The sequence below is a fragment of the Manis pentadactyla genome, chromosome 8 (assembly GCF_030020395.1).
Source record: "Manis pentadactyla isolate mManPen7 chromosome 8, mManPen7.hap1, whole genome shotgun sequence".
NCBI lineage: Eukaryota > Metazoa > Chordata > Mammalia > Pholidota > Manidae > Manis > Manis pentadactyla.
The window spans coordinates 112,106,251-112,124,421 of NC_080026.1; the positions used below are offsets into that span (position 1 = coordinate 112,106,251).

General features: G+C 39.4%; 1 protein-coding gene across 9 annotated transcripts in view; it reads left to right on the plus strand.

The window, feature by feature from the left end:
* The window catches only part of BTRC (beta-transducin repeat containing E3 ubiquitin protein ligase), a 271,763-nt gene that overhangs the window by 216,785 nt on the left and 36,807 nt on the right, over positions 1-18,171 (plus strand). For all 9 annotated transcript variants that reach the window (XR_005027378.2, XM_036898777.2, XM_057506234.1 and 6 more), the window contains one exon: positions 16,432-16,663. Coding sequence is in view for 8 of the 9 variants with exons in the window: in XM_036898777.2 (XP_036754672.1) it covers positions 16,432-16,663 (232 nt within the window). In the remaining variant the exon portion in view is untranslated. The remainder of the gene's footprint in view (positions 1-16,431; positions 16,664-18,171) is intronic.

Sequence of the window (18,171 nt, forward strand, 5' to 3'; positions counted from 1 at the left end):
ACTTACCTCTTTCAGTCCTAATCCATAACTAGACAATACCATTTCCTCTTAATTCACCCAACACAATGTAACTTTTTAAAAGACATAGTTTAACAAAGAAATCAAGGAAAAGGGCTTTAAAATCAGTGGTTTTGGATTCTTATCTAACTAAAGCCTGGCGACAGCCAATAGGGAGTATAGTACAGACCTTTGGAAAAATCCTTGCTTTTCCTCCACAAAACTCTTGAATGTTTTCCTTGTTTCACCTAGCCAAGGAGCAAGAACCCTGGTTCTCTTTGCATATCTGCATCCAGATTAATGTACTAGATTAAATATTTGAAGGATCAGCCCTACTGAAAAAGTAAATCACTGTACTGAAATAAATGTGTATTACAACCCAGACTTAAAATTCTCAACAGGTCCTTTCGCCTCCTTTCTTCTGAAGGTAAAATATCTTTCTTCTAAACTCTTCCTAATCTGCTTCTTCTAATTTTACCCATGATCACCTCTTGCCTGGATTCTTTTATCATCCTTCCAATTGGTCTTCCTTCCTGTGTTCTTCTAACTTGTTATCTCCTCCCCACCTCCCTAGGCACCCCACCTCTTCAGTTCTCTAAATGACAGCTAGTGTAAATATTTCTAAAGCATAAATCAGATACTGTCATATTTGACTACTTCAAAACCTCCAGTGGCTCTCCATTACACTTAGGATCCAAACTCTACTGTGGCCTGGGAGGCCTTATATGATCTGGTCCCAGGCCCACTGACCTCCTTTCCTACCACTTCCTCCCTCATTCACTCTGCCCCAACCATTCTGACTTGTTTTCTGTCTTTCACCTGCATACACCTTTGACTTGCTCTTCTTCCTGTCTGGAAAGTCTGCTTTTCCCCCAGATCTTAAAAAGACTGACTCTTTTTCATCTTTCAGATGGAGATCTTTCAGATGTTACCCACTTCAGTATCATTTCGTGAAGACCTCAGTTCAAGTAGTCTATGCTATTCACTTCCTTATTTTATGTTACCTTTGTTTTCCTTCACAATACTTATTGGTTTCTGAAATTAACATATGTATTATATATTCTCGCTCTACTCCTCCCCCAGGAAGGTAAAGAAACTTTTGGTGCCACTCACCACAGTGTCCCTAGCACCTAGAAAAAAGCCCTGCACAGGGTAATCACTCATTAAATGGTTGTTGGTTGATTGTTAACTCTCAATTTCCAGACTTGGTCAAAATTCTTGTCCCATCCATCCAAGGCTACAGCCTTATCCCCAGCACAGCCCTTGTCCTTTTTATTCTTAAATTCATTCATAATTTAAATCATTATATCCCTTCTCCCCTACCATGGGTTTCAATGCCAGAGTCTTTCCTTAAAGCCCTTCATAAGGCCAGACAGAATCCTTAAATATCATTTGCAACTCTCCAGTCTTAAATATTACTCTCTCCATCTAGTCCTTGTACTCCCAATTCCAAATGGTGTCCTATGTCTGGAACATTTTTCTTTCTCCACTTACCACACCCTTCCTTGAGGTTAAAGCAGGGTTTGCATGCAAACTAGAAACACCTTTCATTTCACCATCAATTTCAGCCAGTCCATGCTGTGTCTTCCAGCCTATACACAATTCATTTAGCAAACTCAGCACACTAAATATCACAGTCATAGTGGTTAGGCTAGTTGGTGTCTACAGGTATGTATTTCCCTTCTAGACTAGAGCAGCTTCAGAGAAATTCGTGGTGATTTTGAAAGTGGTGCATGTAGTATGTTTTCGGGGTGGGGGAGGAATGTTACCTCTTAGCCATTGAGGATTAAGCTGAGGACAGTCGTATAAATACTTAAGTCCTTTCATTTTGTATACGTGTCACCTGACAGCTTCTTTCTTTTTTCTGGAGATAACCATTCTTTGTAAACAAGAAAGCAGAAGAGAAGATGTGCTGGGGTAGCAGAAAGTTACTGTAACCATTAAACTGAGGTTGTTTTGTCAGCTTTCCTAGACATTTGAACAGTAGTGGTTGAGTCATCAGGCTTTTGTTGGGAAAGCCAAATCAGTTCTACTGCCACCAGTAACAATTACCCTCTCTCCCATGCACTCTAATATACAAACTTTTGGTTTTTTTAATAAGTGAACTTTTTCACTGTACCCTTGTGGATTTTCAGAGGTTCTCAAATTGAAATTTTGCTGCATTTGCTTCAGACATTAGGAAGAAGATCTGTATAGAAGAATGATAGAGAACTAAGAGGCTTGATAACAAAAATCTTCATCTCTAGAGTTCTCTACAAATGTAATATCCTGGTTACAAATGAAATTAAATATTACAGGAGCATTTATCCTTAGGAATACTCTGTTTTTAAAACAAATTTTATTAAGATGTAATTTAAATACAGTAAAAGACACCCATTTGAAGTATAAAGTTTGATGAGTTCTGGCAAATGTATACACCTGCATAGCAATCAAGCTATAGAACATTTTTTTTGAGTATCATTGATGTACAATCTTATGAAGGATTCACATGAGCAACATTGTGGTTACTACATTCACCCATATTATCAAGTCCCCATCCCACACCCCATTGCAGTCACTGTCCATCAGTGTAATAAGATGCTATAGAGTCGCTACTTGTCTTCTCTGTGCTACACTGTCTTCCTTGTGACCCCCCTTCTATTATGTGTGGTAATCATAATGCCCCTTAATCCCCTTTCCCTCCTTCTCCACCCCTTTCCCTTTAATAGCCTCTAGTCCCTTCTTTTTGTTCCTTCAGTTTTCTTTGTTGTTATACTCCACAAATGAGTGAAATAATTTGGTATTTGTCTTTCTCCACCTGGCATATTTCACTGAGCATAATACCCTCTAGTTCCATCCATGTTGTTGCAAATAGTAGGATTTATTTTCTTCTTATGACTGAATAATATTCCATTGTGTATATGTACCACATCTTCTTTATCCATTCATCTACTGATGGACACTTAGGTTGCTTCCCTGTCTTGGCTACTGCAAAAGTGCTGTGATAAACATAGGGGTGCATATGTCTTTTTGAGTCTGGGATTTTGTTTTCTTCATGTAAATTCCTAGGAGTGGAATTCCTGAGTCAAATGATATTTCTATTTTTAGTTTTCTGAGGAACCTCCATATTGCTTTCCACGATGGATGAACCAATTTACATTCCCACCAACAGTGTGGGAGGGTTCCCCTTTCTCCATCTCTTGCCAGCATTTGTTGTTCCTTGTCTTTCGATGTTGGCCAGCCTAACTGGTGTGAGGTGATACCTCAGTGTGGTTTTAATTTGCATTTCCCTGACAATTGGTGATGTGGAACATCTTTTCATGTGCCTATTGGCCGTCTGAATTTCTTCTTTGGAAAAGTGTCTATTTAAGTCCTCTGCCCATTCTTTAACTAGGTTATTTGCTTTTTGGATGTTTAGGCATGTGAGCTCTTTATATATTTTGGATGTTAACTCCTTATTGGATATGTCATTTACGAATATATTCTCCCATACTGTAGGATGCCTTTTTGTTCTACTGATGGTGTCCTTTGCTGTACAGAAGCTTTGTAGTTTGATATAGTCCCATTCATTTTTGTCAAGCTACAGAATATTTTAATTGTCCCAAAAACTTCCTTTGTGCCTTTTACTCAGTCTGTTTTTATCATTATAAATTCCCCTGGACTAATGATGTTGAACAACTTTTCATGGGCTTTTGGCCATCTACTGATTTTTTGTGTGTGTGAAGTGTCTGCAACTCTGTCCATTTTTTTAAAAAGGTCTGTTTTCTTATTACTGAGTTCTAATATTTCTTTATATATTCTAGAAATCCTTTGTCAAATACGTATATTGCAAGTATTTTTTCCCAGTTTGTGGTTTATATTTTTATTTTCTGAACTGTTTCTTTTGGAAACCAGAAGTTTGAAATTTTGCCACATGCAAATTCTTTAAAAAAAAGTTTGTATTTTTTTGTACTTTGTGCCCTATTTTTGAAATGTTTGCCTATCCCAAGAACACCAAGATTTTCTCCAATGCTTTCTTCAAGAAGTTCTGTTTTAGCCCCTCATATAAATCCAGGATTCACTTAAGTTAATTTTTATATATGGTCTAAAATAAAGAACAAGGTTTATTTTTTTTTTCTGTGTGAATATCCAGTTATTTCAACATCATCTGTTGAAAAGACTGTCATTTCCCTATTGAATTATCTTGGCACCTTTCTCAAAAATCAACTGGTCATGTGTATTTGTGAACTCTCTATTCTGTTCCATTAATCTACATTTTTGTCCTGTACCAAAGCCATACTATCTTGATTACTACTGCTTTATTGTAGCCTTGAAATTCGGTAATGTGAGTCCTCCATCTTTGTTTTTATTTTTCAAGATTATTTTTGCCAAAATTTGGTCCTTTGGAATTCCATAAAAATTTTAGAATCAGCTTATCAATGTGCCTGCTGGAATTCTGATTAATATCGCATTGACTCAGTTGGAAAGAATGATATCTTGACAATAATTGAGTCCAGTTTATGAACATAATATATCTCACCGTTTATTTAAGTCATCTCAAATTTCCCTCAACAATGTTTTTTAGTTTTCAGTTTACAGGCATTATACATATATATATATATTGTTAAATTTTTCCTAAGTATTACATGGTTTTTTAATGCTATTGTATATTGTATAGGCAGACAATTTTTAAAAATATATTTCAAAAAAAGATGAAATGTGTATAGTGATTACCTTTAGGAGGCTAGTGACCCCAAAAAAGGATAACAAGGCAGGGCTTATGAGGCTCATGATAACCTGTTTCTTGATCTGGGTGCTGGTTACATGTAGCACTTTATGAAAATTCAGCAAGCTTTACACTTATGATTATGTACTTTTATGTATATTATACTTCAGTGAAAATTAAAGGTTTCAAATATATATACATTACATAGAAAGAAAGTTGTATTTTCAAAAAGGGAGGGAAAGTCCAACTCCCCCAGGGTCATAAGTTCATTAAGTATTGGCTTATTGAGTACTTTACTGTGTGCCAGGTGGTGAGCTAAGGATGCTCTTCTGAGATTTTATTTGACCCTCACAAAAACCCAATGAAATAGATTCCATAATTATCCCCATTTTACACATGAGGGAAACAGAGACTCAGAAAAAATCTATTTATTCAATCTATCACATAGCTAATAAGTTGAAGAGCTAGAATTTGAAACTAAGTCTTTCTACTCTAAGGCCAAGTAAACTCTTAAAACAATACAGTATGTTGTAGTGGTTAACAGTAACTCATTTGAATTGACCTCATATGGAAATACTCTGTTTTGAGGAGTGGTGACTGAAATGTATTACTAACAGTCATAGCTCTGACAGTTGGTGAACACACAGGCTCTCAGTTTATACTCCATTTCTAATAGTCAAATGTTTTAGGTCCATTTATGATTTGATCATTGAAAGTGTAAGAAAGTCTTGACTGAAATTTAGCTCCTCTGGTGGGATAACCAAACTTGTGAAATCCATAGGCATTTTTATCTATGAATAGTCTATGAGCAAAGCCATACTGATTAAAGTATGACTCCCCATAATTATAGAAACATGCAGTTTACTGAAAGTATAAACAGAATAGTTTCATTCCGTTACTGATTATCATCTCTGTTCCTGGCATTTCTCATCTTTAGCCAGATATACTCTGGGAAACATCCAAGTCTGGTCCATTTCCACCTTTTAAAACACAAAGGACAGAGACAGATTCTCAAGATGGTGGCGTGAGTAGGGTAGTGGAAATCTCGTCCAAAACCATATATATTCTGAAAATACAGCAAATACAACTATTCCTAAAAGAGTGACCGGAAGATACAGTATATGAGCCAGGCTACATCTGCGAGAGCTCAACATCGTAGAAAAGGGTAGGATACAAAGCCGTGACCTGGAGGGACCCCAGCACTCCCCCCACCCCAGAGTGGGGAGGGAGTGGAAGCCCAGGACTGCCAAATAACCAGCCCTGCTGGTCTTTCCCGGGAGAACAGACACACATTGTATGGTGCACTGGATATTGGAAAAGTGGAAAAGCAAGGTCACTCCCCCCACCCCAGAGTGGGGAGGGAGTGGAAGCCCAGGACTGCTAAATAACCAGCCCTGCTGGTCTTACCCAGGAGAACAGACACACATTGGATGGTGCACTGGATATTGGAAGAGCGGAACAGCAAGGTCCGAGATTGAGACTGCGAACAGGTTCCCACAGCCAGCTGCCCTGGTATAAAAGAAAAGCAGGTGCTGTAAAAGTCTTAAAGGGACAAGGGTTTAACAGGTGGACAAAATCATCCTGGCACACTCAGCCCAGCAAGCTGAGAATGTTAAGGAACGTCAGGTGCCCTAACCCTCTGGGTTGCAACACAGCTCCAAAGCCCCTTGCGGCAATAATCAGCCTGCAATTCCTTCGCCCCTGCCAGCACTGCAAGCAAACCGGCTGACCCGCCATTGCTGCGGAACATCCGGGGAGCAGCCCTGCTTACAGCAATCACACAGCTTAGCACAGAGGGTTCTCCCTGCACGCGGCTAACCGGCCCAGATCCAGAGGCTGCTCCCTGCACGTGGTTGACCAGCACAGACCGCAGAGATTGGTGAAGAGTCTGGGAGGCACAAAGGGGCTTTGTTCTCATGGCAGAACACATGCCACTCACCTGCGACCCCCGCCAGTGCCCTAGGCCATCCCGAGGGCCACCCCACCCACGGCAGCTCAGGGGATTAACCCAGAGACTGCTCCCTCCACGCAGTTGATCAGTGCAGACAGTGGAGACGGGCGCGGAGTCCGGAGGGCACGAAGGAGCTCTGTTCTCGAAACCGAACACGCGCCACTTGCCTGCAAACCCTGCCAGTGCCCTAGGCCATTCTGAGGGCCACCCAAAAGTGGCAACGTAGGGAATTAACGCAGAGGCTGCTGCCTGCACACAGTTGACCAGCACAGACAGTGGAGATGGTCTCAGAGTCTGGGAAACACGAAGTGTCTCCGTTCTCCCAGCAGAACACACGCCACTCACCTGCAAACCCTGCCAGCGCCCTAGGCCATCTCAAGGGCCACCTCGCGCATGGCAGCTCAGGGGATTAACCCAGAGGCTACTCTCAGTGCACAGTTAACTGGCACAGACAGTGGAGACAGGCACGGAGACCGGGAGGCACAAAGAGGCTTTGCTCTTGTGGCAGAACATGTGCTGCTGGCCTGTGACCCCCGCGATTGCCGTAGGCAAACTTGAAGGCTGCCCCGCCCATGGCAGCTTAGGGGATTAACCCAGAGGGTGCTCCCTGTGTACGATTAACCAGCACAGACAGAAGAGACAGGCAAGGCAACTGGCAACCAGGAAGGGACTTTGTTCTCCCAGCTGAAAAACATGCCACTTGCCGGTTAGCACTCCCATCACCACAAAAAGGCAGAAGAACCTTATTCAGTCCAAAATCCCTTAAACACCAGAGAGAGGACTTGGTGAGACTGAAATCACCAATCTTCCTGAAAAAGAATTCAAAATAAAAGTCATAAGCATGCTGAAAGATGGCGGCGTGAGTAGGGCAACGGAAATCTCCCCCCAAAACCACATATATATTTGAAAATACAACAAATACAACTATTGCTAAAAGAGAGACCAGAAAATACAGTACAATAGCCAGGCTACATCTACACCTGCGAGAACCCAGCGCCTCATGAAGGGGGAAAGATACAAGCCGTGGCCCGGCAGAACCCAAGCATGCCCCTCACCTGAGCTCCCCGGAGGGAGGAGAGGAGTTGGAGCAGGGAGGGAGTGGGAGCCCAGGACTGTTAAATACCCAGCCCTAGTCATCCGCACTGGGAGCGCAGGCACACAGTGCATGGTGTGCTGGATAGATACTAGGGAAACAGAACAGTAAAAACCTGCGGGTGGGTTCCCACAGCCAGTGCCCTTGGGACAAAAGAAAATCGAGTGTTTTTTGAAAGTCTTAAAGGGACAGGAGCCTCACAGCTGGGCGGAAGCATCCCGGCACACTCAGCCCAGCAGCTGGGAATCCCGGGAACTCCGGGCACCCTAACACCCTGGGTGGCAGCGCAGCTTTGAGGCCCCTCACGGCAATAACATCCTCCCACCCATTCCCCATCTGGCACAGCCCCGCCATAGGAGAGAAGCAGCTAGAGACCGGCCACGCCCACAGCAGCTGCGCAGAGCATCGTCCGCAGCTATACCCGGGCCAGACTCAGATGTCCCGTCGGCGCAAGGCTGCACAGCACAAGCCGCTAGGAGTTGCCATACTCACAGGAAGGGAAGGCGACAGGCAAGTAGGAAAGGACTTTGTTTTCATAGCTGACACACGCACCAACTGCCTACGACTACCTCTATCGCCATGAAAAGGCAGAAGAATTTGATACAGACAAGAATAACCCAGACATCCCCTGAGAGGAAACCTGGAGAGAGATTTAACCAATCTTCCTGAAAAAGAATTCAAAATAAAGGTCATCACCATGCTGATGGAGCTGCAGAGAAAAATGCAAGAGCTAACAGATAAAGTTGGGAGGGAGAATACAGAAATAAAACAATCTGTGGAAGGACTTAAAAGCAGAATGGATGAGGTGCAAGTGGCTGTTAATGGAATAGAAATCAGAGAACAGGAACACAGAGAAGCTGATGCAGAGAGAGATAAAAGGATCTCCAGGAATGAAACAATATTAAGAGAACTGTGTGACCAATCCAAATGGAACAATATCCGCATTATAGGGGTACCAGAAGAAGAAGAGAGAGAAAAAGGGATAGAAAGTGTATTTGAAGAAATAATTGCTAAAAACTTCCCCAAACTGGGGGAGGAAATAGGCGCTCAGACCACAGAAGCACACAGAACTCCCAACAGAAGGGACCCAAGGAGGACAACACCAAGACACATAATAATTAAAATGGTTAAGATCAAGGACAAGGACAGAGTATTAAAGGCAACCAGAGAGAGAAAAAAGGTCACCTAAAAGGAAAACCAATCAGGCTATCATCAGACTTGTCAACAGAAACCTTACAGGCCAGAAGAGAATGGCATGATATATTTAATGCAATGAAACAGAAGGGCCTTGAACCAGGAATACTGTATCCAGCACGGTTATCATTTAAATATGAAGGAGGGATTAAACAGTTCCCAGACAAGCAAAAGTTGAGGGAATTTGCCTCCCACAGATGACCAGGGTATTCTAGAGGGATTGCTCTAGATGGAGGCACTCCTAAGGCTAAATAGATATCATCAGAGAAAATAAAATCACAGCAAAGAAAGCAGACCAACCAACAACTAACTAAAGGCAAAAAATAAAATCAACTACCCACAAAAGCAGTCAAAGGAAACACAAAAGAGCACAAAATAAAACATATAAAGAATGTAGGAGGAGGGATAAGAAGGGAGAGAAATAAATCATCAGACTGTGTTTATAATAGCTCAATTACGACTTAAGTTAGACAATAAGATACTAAAGAAGCTAACCTTGAACCTATGGTAACCACAAATCTAAAGCCTGCAATGGCAGTAAGTACCTATCTTTCAATAATCATCCTAAATGTAAATGGACTGAATGCACCAATCAAAAGACACAGAGTAATAGAATGGATAAAAAAGCAAGACGCATCTATATGCTGTTTACAAGAGACTCACCTAAAACCCAAAGACATGCACAGACTAAAAGTCAAGGGATGGAAAAAGATATTTCATGCAAATAACAGGGAGAAAAAAGCAGGTGTTGCAATACTAGTATCAGACAAAATAGACTTCAAAACAAAGAAAATAACAAGAGATAAAGAAGGACATTACATAATGAGAAAGGGGTCAGTCCAACAAGAGGATATAACCATTATAAATATATATGCACCCAATACAGGAGCACCAACATATGTGAAATAAATACCAACAGAATTAAAGGAGGAAATCGAATGCAATGCATTCATTTTAGGAGACTTCAACACACCACTCATTCCAAAGGACAGATCCACCAGACAGAAAAAAAGTAAATACACAGAGACACTGAACAAAACACTAGAACAGATGGACCTAATAGACATCTATAGAACTCTACACACAAAAGCAACAGGATACACATTCTTCTCAAGTGCACATGGAACATTCTCCAGAATAGACCACATACTAGGCCACAAAAAGAGCCTCAGTAAATTCAAGAAGATTGAAATTCTACCAACCAACTTCTCAGACCACAAAGGTATAAAACTAGAAATAAATTGTACAAAGAAAGCAAAAAGACTCACAAGCACATGGAGGCTTAACAACATGCTCCTAAATAATCAATGTATCAACAACCAAATTAAAATAGAGATCAAGCAATATATGGAAACAAATGACAACAATAACACAAAGCCCCAACTTCTGTGGGACGCAGCAAAAGCACTTTTAAGAAGAAAGTATACAGCAACCCAGGTGTATTTACAGAAGGAAGAACAATCCCAAATGAATAGTCTAAAGTCACAATTATCAAAATTGGAAAAAGAAGAACAAATGAGGCCTAAAGTCAGCAGAAGGAGGGACATAATAAAGGTCAGAGAAGAAATAAATAAAATTGAGAAGACTAAAACAATAGAAAACATCAATGAAACCAAGAGCTGGTTCTTTGAGAAAATAAACAAAATAGATAAGCCTCTAGCCAGACTTATTAAGAGGAAAAAAGAGTCAACACAAATCAACAGTATCAGAAACGAGAAAGGAAAAATCACGACGGACCTCATAGAAATACAAAGAATTATTAGAGAATACTATGAAAACCTATATGCTAAAAAGCTGGAAAACCTAGAAGAAATGGACAACTTTGTAGAAAAATACAACCTTCCAAGACTGACCAAGGAAGAAATAGAAAATCTAAACAGACCAATTACCAGCAACGAAATTAAAGCGGTAATCAAAAAACTACCCAAGAGCAAAACCCCCAGGCCAGATGAATTTACCCATTCTCCTTAAAGTTTTCCAAAAAATAGAAGAGGAGGGAATATTCCAAAACTCATTCTATGAAGCCAACATCACCCTAATACCAAAACCAGACAAAGACTCCACCAAAAAAGAAAATTACAGACCAATATCCCTGATTAACATAAATGCGAAAACACTCAACAAAATATTAGCAAACCGAATTAAAAAATACATCAAGAGGATCATACACCATGACCAAGTGGGATTCATCTCAGGGACACAAGGATCGTACAACATTCGAAAATCCATCAACATCATCCACCACATCAACAAAAAGAAGGACAAAAACCACATGATCATCTCCATAGATGCCGAAAAAGCATTCGACAAAATTCAACATCCATTCATGATAAAAACTCTCAACAAAATGGGTATACAGGGCAACTACCTCAACATAATAAAGGCCATATATGATAAACCCACAGCCAACATCATACTTAACAGTGAGAAACTGAAAGCTTTTCCTCTGAGATCGGGAACAAGACAGGGATGCCCACTCTCCCCACTGTTATTCAACATAGTACTGGAGGTCCTAGCCACAGCAATTACACAAAACAAAGAAATACAAGGAATCCAGATTGGTAAGGAAGAAGTCAAACTGTCACTATATGCAGATGACATGATATTGTACATAAAAAACCCTAAAGACTCCACTCCAAAACTACTAGGACTAATATCGGAATACAGCAAAGTTGGAGGATACAAAATTAATAAACAGAAATCTGTGGCTTTCCTAGACACTAACAATGAACTAATAGAAAGAGAAATCAGGAAAACAATTCCGTTCACAATTGCATCAAGAAGAATAAAATATGTAGGAAAAAACCTAACCAAGAAAGTGAAAAACCTATTCCCTGAAAACTACAAGACACTCTTAAGAGAAATTAAAAAGGACACTAACAAATGGAAACTCATCCCTCGCTCTTGGCTAGGAAGAATTAATATCGTCAAAAGGCCATCCTGCCCAGAGCAATCTACAGATTCAATGCAATCCCTATCAAATTACCAACGGCATTCTTCAACAACCTGAAACAAATAGTTCAAAAATTCATATGGAACCACCTAAGACCCCAAATAGCCAAAGCAATCCTGAGAAGGAAGAATAAAGTGGGGGGATCTCGCTCCCCAACTTCAAACTCTACTACGAAGCCACAGTAATCAAGACAGTTTGGTACTGGCAGAAGAACAGACCCACAGACCAGTGGAACAGAATAGAGAGTCCAGATATTAACCCAAGCATATATGGTCAATTAATATATGATAAAGGAGCCATGGATATACAATGGGAAAATGACAGCCCCTTCAACAGCTGGTATTGGCAAAACTGGACAGGTACATGTTAGAGAATGAAACTGGATTACTGTTTAACTCCATACACAAAAGTAAACTTGAAATGGATCAAAGACCTAAATGTAAGCCATGAAACTATAAAACTCTTAGAAGAAAACATAGGCAAAACTCTCTTGAATATAAACATGAAAAACTTCTTCATGAACACATCTCCATGGGCAAGGGAAACAAAAGCAAAAATGAAACAAGTGGGACTATATCCAACCAAAAAGCTTCTGTGTAGGAAAGGACACCATCAGTAGAACAAAAAGGCATCCTACAGTATGGGAGAATATATTCATAAATGACATATCCAATAAGGGATTGACATCCAAAATATACAGAGAGCTCATGCACCTCAACAAACAAAAAGCAAATAATACAATTAAAAAATGGGCAGAGGGTCTGAACAGACATATCTCCAAAGAAGAAATTCAAATGGCCAACAGGCACACGAAAAGATGCTCCACTTCACTAGCCATCAGAGAAATGCAAATTAAAACTACATTGAGCTATCACCTCACATGAATTAGGATGGCCACCATCCAAATGACAGACAACAACAAATGTTGGTGAGGATGTGGAGAAAGGGGAACCCTCCTACATTGCTGGTGGGAATGTAAATTAGTTCAAGAATTATGAAAAGCAGTATGGAGGTCCCTCAAAAACCTCAAAATAGAGATACCATTTGACCCAGGAATTCCACTCCTAGGAATTTACCCTAAGAATGCAGGAGCCCAGTTTGAGAAAGAACATATGCACCCCTATGTTTATCACAGCACTATTTGCAATAGCCAAGAAATGGAATGAACCTAAGTGTCTGTCAGTAGATGAATGGATGAAGAAGATGTGGTACACATACACAATGGAATATTATTCAGCCATAAGAAGAAAACAAATCCTACCATTTGCAACAACATGGATGGAGCTTAGAGCGTATTATGCTCAGTGAAGCAGAGAAAGACAAGTATCAAATGATTTCACTCATCTGTGGAGTATAAGAACAAAGCAAACCTGAAGGAACAAAACAGCAGTATACTCACAGAACCCAAGAAAGGACTAACAGTTACCAAAGGGAAAGGGACTGGGAAGGATGGATGGGAAGGGAGGGATAAGGGGATTAAGGGGTATTACGATTAGCACACATAATGTAGGCAGTGGGGGTGGGTGCTTGCGCAAGGCTGTATAGCACTGAGAAGACAAATAGTGATTCTGTAGCATCTTAGTACGCTGATGGATAGTGAGTGTAATGGAGTATGTGGTAGGGACTTGATAATGGGGTAATCTGGTAACCACAGTGTTCCTCATGTAATTATATACTAATGATACCAAAATAATAAATAAATAAATAAAAGAGAAAGGTCAAATTTATCAAAGAGATGGGGTAGGAGGTTTTGGTTGTTGGAATGAGAAGTGGCATTTGGTCGAGCTTGTACACCTACCTGTTTTGTTAGCTCTCTGCACCTCAATCCATATTTTGCAAGTTTTCCTTTTTTGAAATGCAAACAATCTACACAAAAAGCAGCCGTGGAGTCCCCCAAGGCCTATGTTCAGCAAGGATCTTACTAATCATTCATGGTGTCTGTCACAGACAACAGTGGCATTTACACTAGAAAGCATCTAACTCTGTACACTAGGGTTTGCTGTTTATAGGTGTCAGTTCTTTCTGTGTAAGTAGAATAGCTAATGCCATTCTTGAAAATATACTTCCAGTTGTATGTTGGGAATCATTTGTAAAGAGGCCTACATGTAGGATTTAACATTTACATATTAAGCCAAGCCTCTGCCTTAAATAGAAATTGGTCATCCGAATTTGATAGTTTTATGGCACATTCAATATGTTTAAGTATGAACTCCATAGTAACATCAGTCTCCCTACCAAATTGTGATTACCTGAAGCAAATGTGCCAAAGATCCATAGAATTACTTTGGAAAGTATGCTATTGCACCGCTCTGTGCTTGTCTTCTAAAGATATTTCCTTCAGAGTTGGAAAAGTTTTAAGATGATTTCTTAATCTTCACTGAGCTTCAAACTTGGGTATGGTCCTTGTCTCCTTTTTTTTTTTTTCTCATACCCCATATCCAGTCTATCAGCATGGCTCTGCCTTCAGAATATATACATCAGAATCCCAATTATTTCTCACCTCTACAGCTACCACTCTAGTCCAAAAGATTGTTGTCTTTTCCATGGACTATGTGAAGTGATCTCTTACTTATTCTCCTTATTTCCATCTCCTACAGTCTGTTCTCTGCACAACAGTGGTCCTTTTCAAAGGTGACAGATTGTGTCACCCTCAGACTTCTTGATGCTTCTCCATCTGACTGCTCTCTGTATAGCTTCTCATCTTCCAGACTTCCCTCTCCAGCAGGGTAGACTGAGTTTGTTTATAGTGGCTCAAGACTCTGAGAAGGAGTAAGCAGAAGCTACATGAGTTCACAAGTCCCAGAATGTCACTTTCTCCACATTCTGTTAGTCAAAACCCAGATTCAGAAGCTTGAACAAGCTCCCCCTCCTGATGAGAGGAAAGCATTCATGTTCAGAGAGGGATGGAATTTTGGGGGGCCATCTTTGGAGGTTATTTACCACTAGTAAATGACCTGGGTGACCTGGCTTGGACTACTTCTCCAACTTTATTTCTCCTTGTTCACTTGTTTTTGCCACCCTGGGCCCTCTTGTTCCTTAGTCATGCCAGACAGACTGCCATCCAGGACCTTTGCTCTCAAAATTCCTTTTACCTAGACCATTCTTCCCTCATGTAACAAAATATCTCATTCCCTCATTTCCTTCATAGTTCAGTTCAAATGTCATCTGTTTAGGAAAACTATCTCTGACCCCTTAAACTTAAATAGCTGTATTTTTTTTTAATTGCTACAAAACAAATTACCACAAACTTAGCAAGTTAAAACAACACGCATTTATTAGCTCACAGTACTCTAGGTCAGAAGTCTAGTAGCACGTGGCTAGGTTCCCTGCTTAAAGTATCACAAAGCTGAAATCAAGGTATTTGGTTGACTGAGTTTTCACCTGGAGGCTCGTGGGGGAATCCTCTCCATGCATTGTTGGCACAATTCAGTTCCTTGCCTTTGGAGGACTGAGGTCCCGACTTCCTTGCTGGCTGTCACCTGGGAGCAGCTCTGAGCTCCTAGGGACTGATGCCATTCCTTGCCATATAGTCCCTTCCTCTTCTGTGCCCAACTGGGGAAAACTCTGCTTTGAAAGGGCTCATTTGATTAGGTGAGACCCACTTGAGTAATCTCCCTATCTTAAGGTGAACTGATTTGGGAACTTAATTAAATCACAGTAATAGCTATATGTTTGTTGGAGTAACAGAGATGTGTGTCCACCAAGGGCCAAGAATCTTGGGGGACCATCTTGGAATTTTGCCTAGTACAAAAACATTTTTTTCTACCTATTACTAAATACACTTTTTTTCTGACCCCCTATCCTGCTTTATTTTTCTTCATAGCATTAACTGCATCATATTTTTATTGGTTACATTTTGAAGTTGCTGTACACACTAAAACATAAGGCCTGATGATAGAGACCATGTTATTTTTGTTCAATGTTATATTCCTAGCACATGGGACAGTATTTGGTACATTGTAGATGCTCTATTAACATTTATTGAATGAACTAATTTAATTAATTAAAAAGACTTCTTGGTATATGGTTTTGATGGCAACAGAGATGGATTTTTCTTGGGAGGAAAAGGATAGATTGAGCATATAAATGTTAGTATTTAAGCTTTCTCTCCAAAGGTACTGGAGTCTCAAATCATTTATTGGTTTTTCTTTGAATGGAGAATTACCTATTTGACTATTAAAAAACAAGTTGTGAGTAAGTAATTGTATAAATGTCTAGCAGCTGGTGTATACAAGAAAAAAGCAAATGAGATTTTTTGTTTGCTACCAGTAACAATATGCTTTTAGCTCTCGGTTTTCATCTGTGTATCTCCAAATAATGTCTTCCTGTGAACTTTTGAAAACTGATGCTTAGTTGCCAGCAATATTCCTGATTTACCAACTCACAGTCTTTCTGTGACTTTCCATGTATTTGCTTCTCACAAACATCTAATTACTAATAGAGTAAAAGGATAAGCTCCTTCATACAGATATAACATAGCATGCCAGACTAGAAAAGTATGTATTTCTCTTGTTTTCAATACTTACTGTTATGTTTCTCTTAATCCACCCCTTCTGCAGACAAAACTTGCCAATGGCCCTTCCAGTATGATTGTGCCCAAGCAACGGAAACTCTCAGCAAGCTATGAGAAGGAAAAGGAACTGTGTGTCAAATATTTTGAGCAGTGGTCAGAGTCCGATCAAGTGGAATTTGTGGAACATCTTATATCCCAAATGTGTCATTACCAACATGGGCACATAAACTCATATCTTAAACCTATGTTGCAGAGGGATTTCATAACTGCTTTGCCAGGTATGTTTACGGGTATTTGTGAGCCATTAATTTGCCTGGAAGATGTGTTACAGTGTAATGGTACTGGACCTTGAGCTATACATCTTTCTTTTTAAGTCTTTATTGGCTTGATTTTTATAAACTGAGTCCTTTAATCGTACCTTCTTGGGGTATAAATAAAAAAATCAAACTCTGGAAATAGAGACTCTTCTTTTCCCTATTGTCTGCCTATATTCACCCTATTTTACCCACACATAGGTCCAAATAAAATTTTTTCTGAGGTGTTGTCTGGTTTGAGATGTCTTCTATAAGATGTCTGAATTTCAAGGTACCTTACCTTATGTACTGGAATTTGAGTTTCTATGGAAATTTATCAATAGAATATTTAAATTGTAGGAATGAATAAGAAACATTTTTAATTGAGTATTTTAGAAAGAAGGGTATCTCAGGAGCCTTGTTGTGACATTAAATCTGTGAATTCCAGGCTTTACAATCTCACTGTGCTCTATAACCAAAGAGTTATTGTAAACTATGTGTATGTATATATTTTTAATGTGTGTGTACATACATGTATGTATTTACACATATGTGCACACATGTGTATATATACATACACATACTCTTTTTAGGGGATGCTGTGCTTACCACAGTCCCTTTCCCTTTGGTAACTGTTAATCCATTCTTGATGGCTAGGACACTACATAGGCATCAGTATTTAAGGGAAATAATATCAGAAAAGTATAAGGTTCTCATCTGTGTTAAAAGCTAATTTTAAAAGAAAAATTACAAAGATGAGTGTATCTCATAAATATCATACCTTCTTTTATTTTTTTAAGGTGTTATTTCCTGATTTATAGATGTTATAGGAAATTCAGAAAAGTCAAAAAAGTTTAAAATATAGAAGTAAAATTTCCCAGAACTCCACCATTCAGAGTGTTTAGGAAAACTATCTCTTTTTTTTTAGGAACTACTAATATGCTATTAATATTTTGTCATGTAGCCTTCCTGTTTTCTCTAGGGCTGTATATTTTCTTTCCAAAGCTGGGATCATGGGTGTTTATAACATTTTTTTCTTACTATCTTCTCTTAATGTATTTTCCTAGGTTTTTGTTCTTTTAAAACATGATTTTTTATAGTAGTATGTATTCCTTATAATGACTGAAGCACATATTATTTAGCCCCTTTATTGAACATTTAGGTAGGTTAAAATGTTTTTCCTATCAGTGGTAGGCTTTCTTATTCATTAATCTTTTTGGGCATCCTAGGAAAAAACAGCAGAAGTGGGGTTCCTATATTAAAGAATTATGAACATTTTTAAGGCTTTTAATACATATGCCAACCTATCCTCTAAGAAAAATATACCAACCTGTACCCTGCCCAAAACTACTTATTACAACTTTGCTTAATCTTTGCCAATTATATGTTTTGTAATCATGTTTTTCCAAAATTAGACATTAAATTGCCCTTTAAAACAAAAACAATGCCTATTTATAGCTTAGAAATAACCATTTTAAAGCTGAATTTGCACC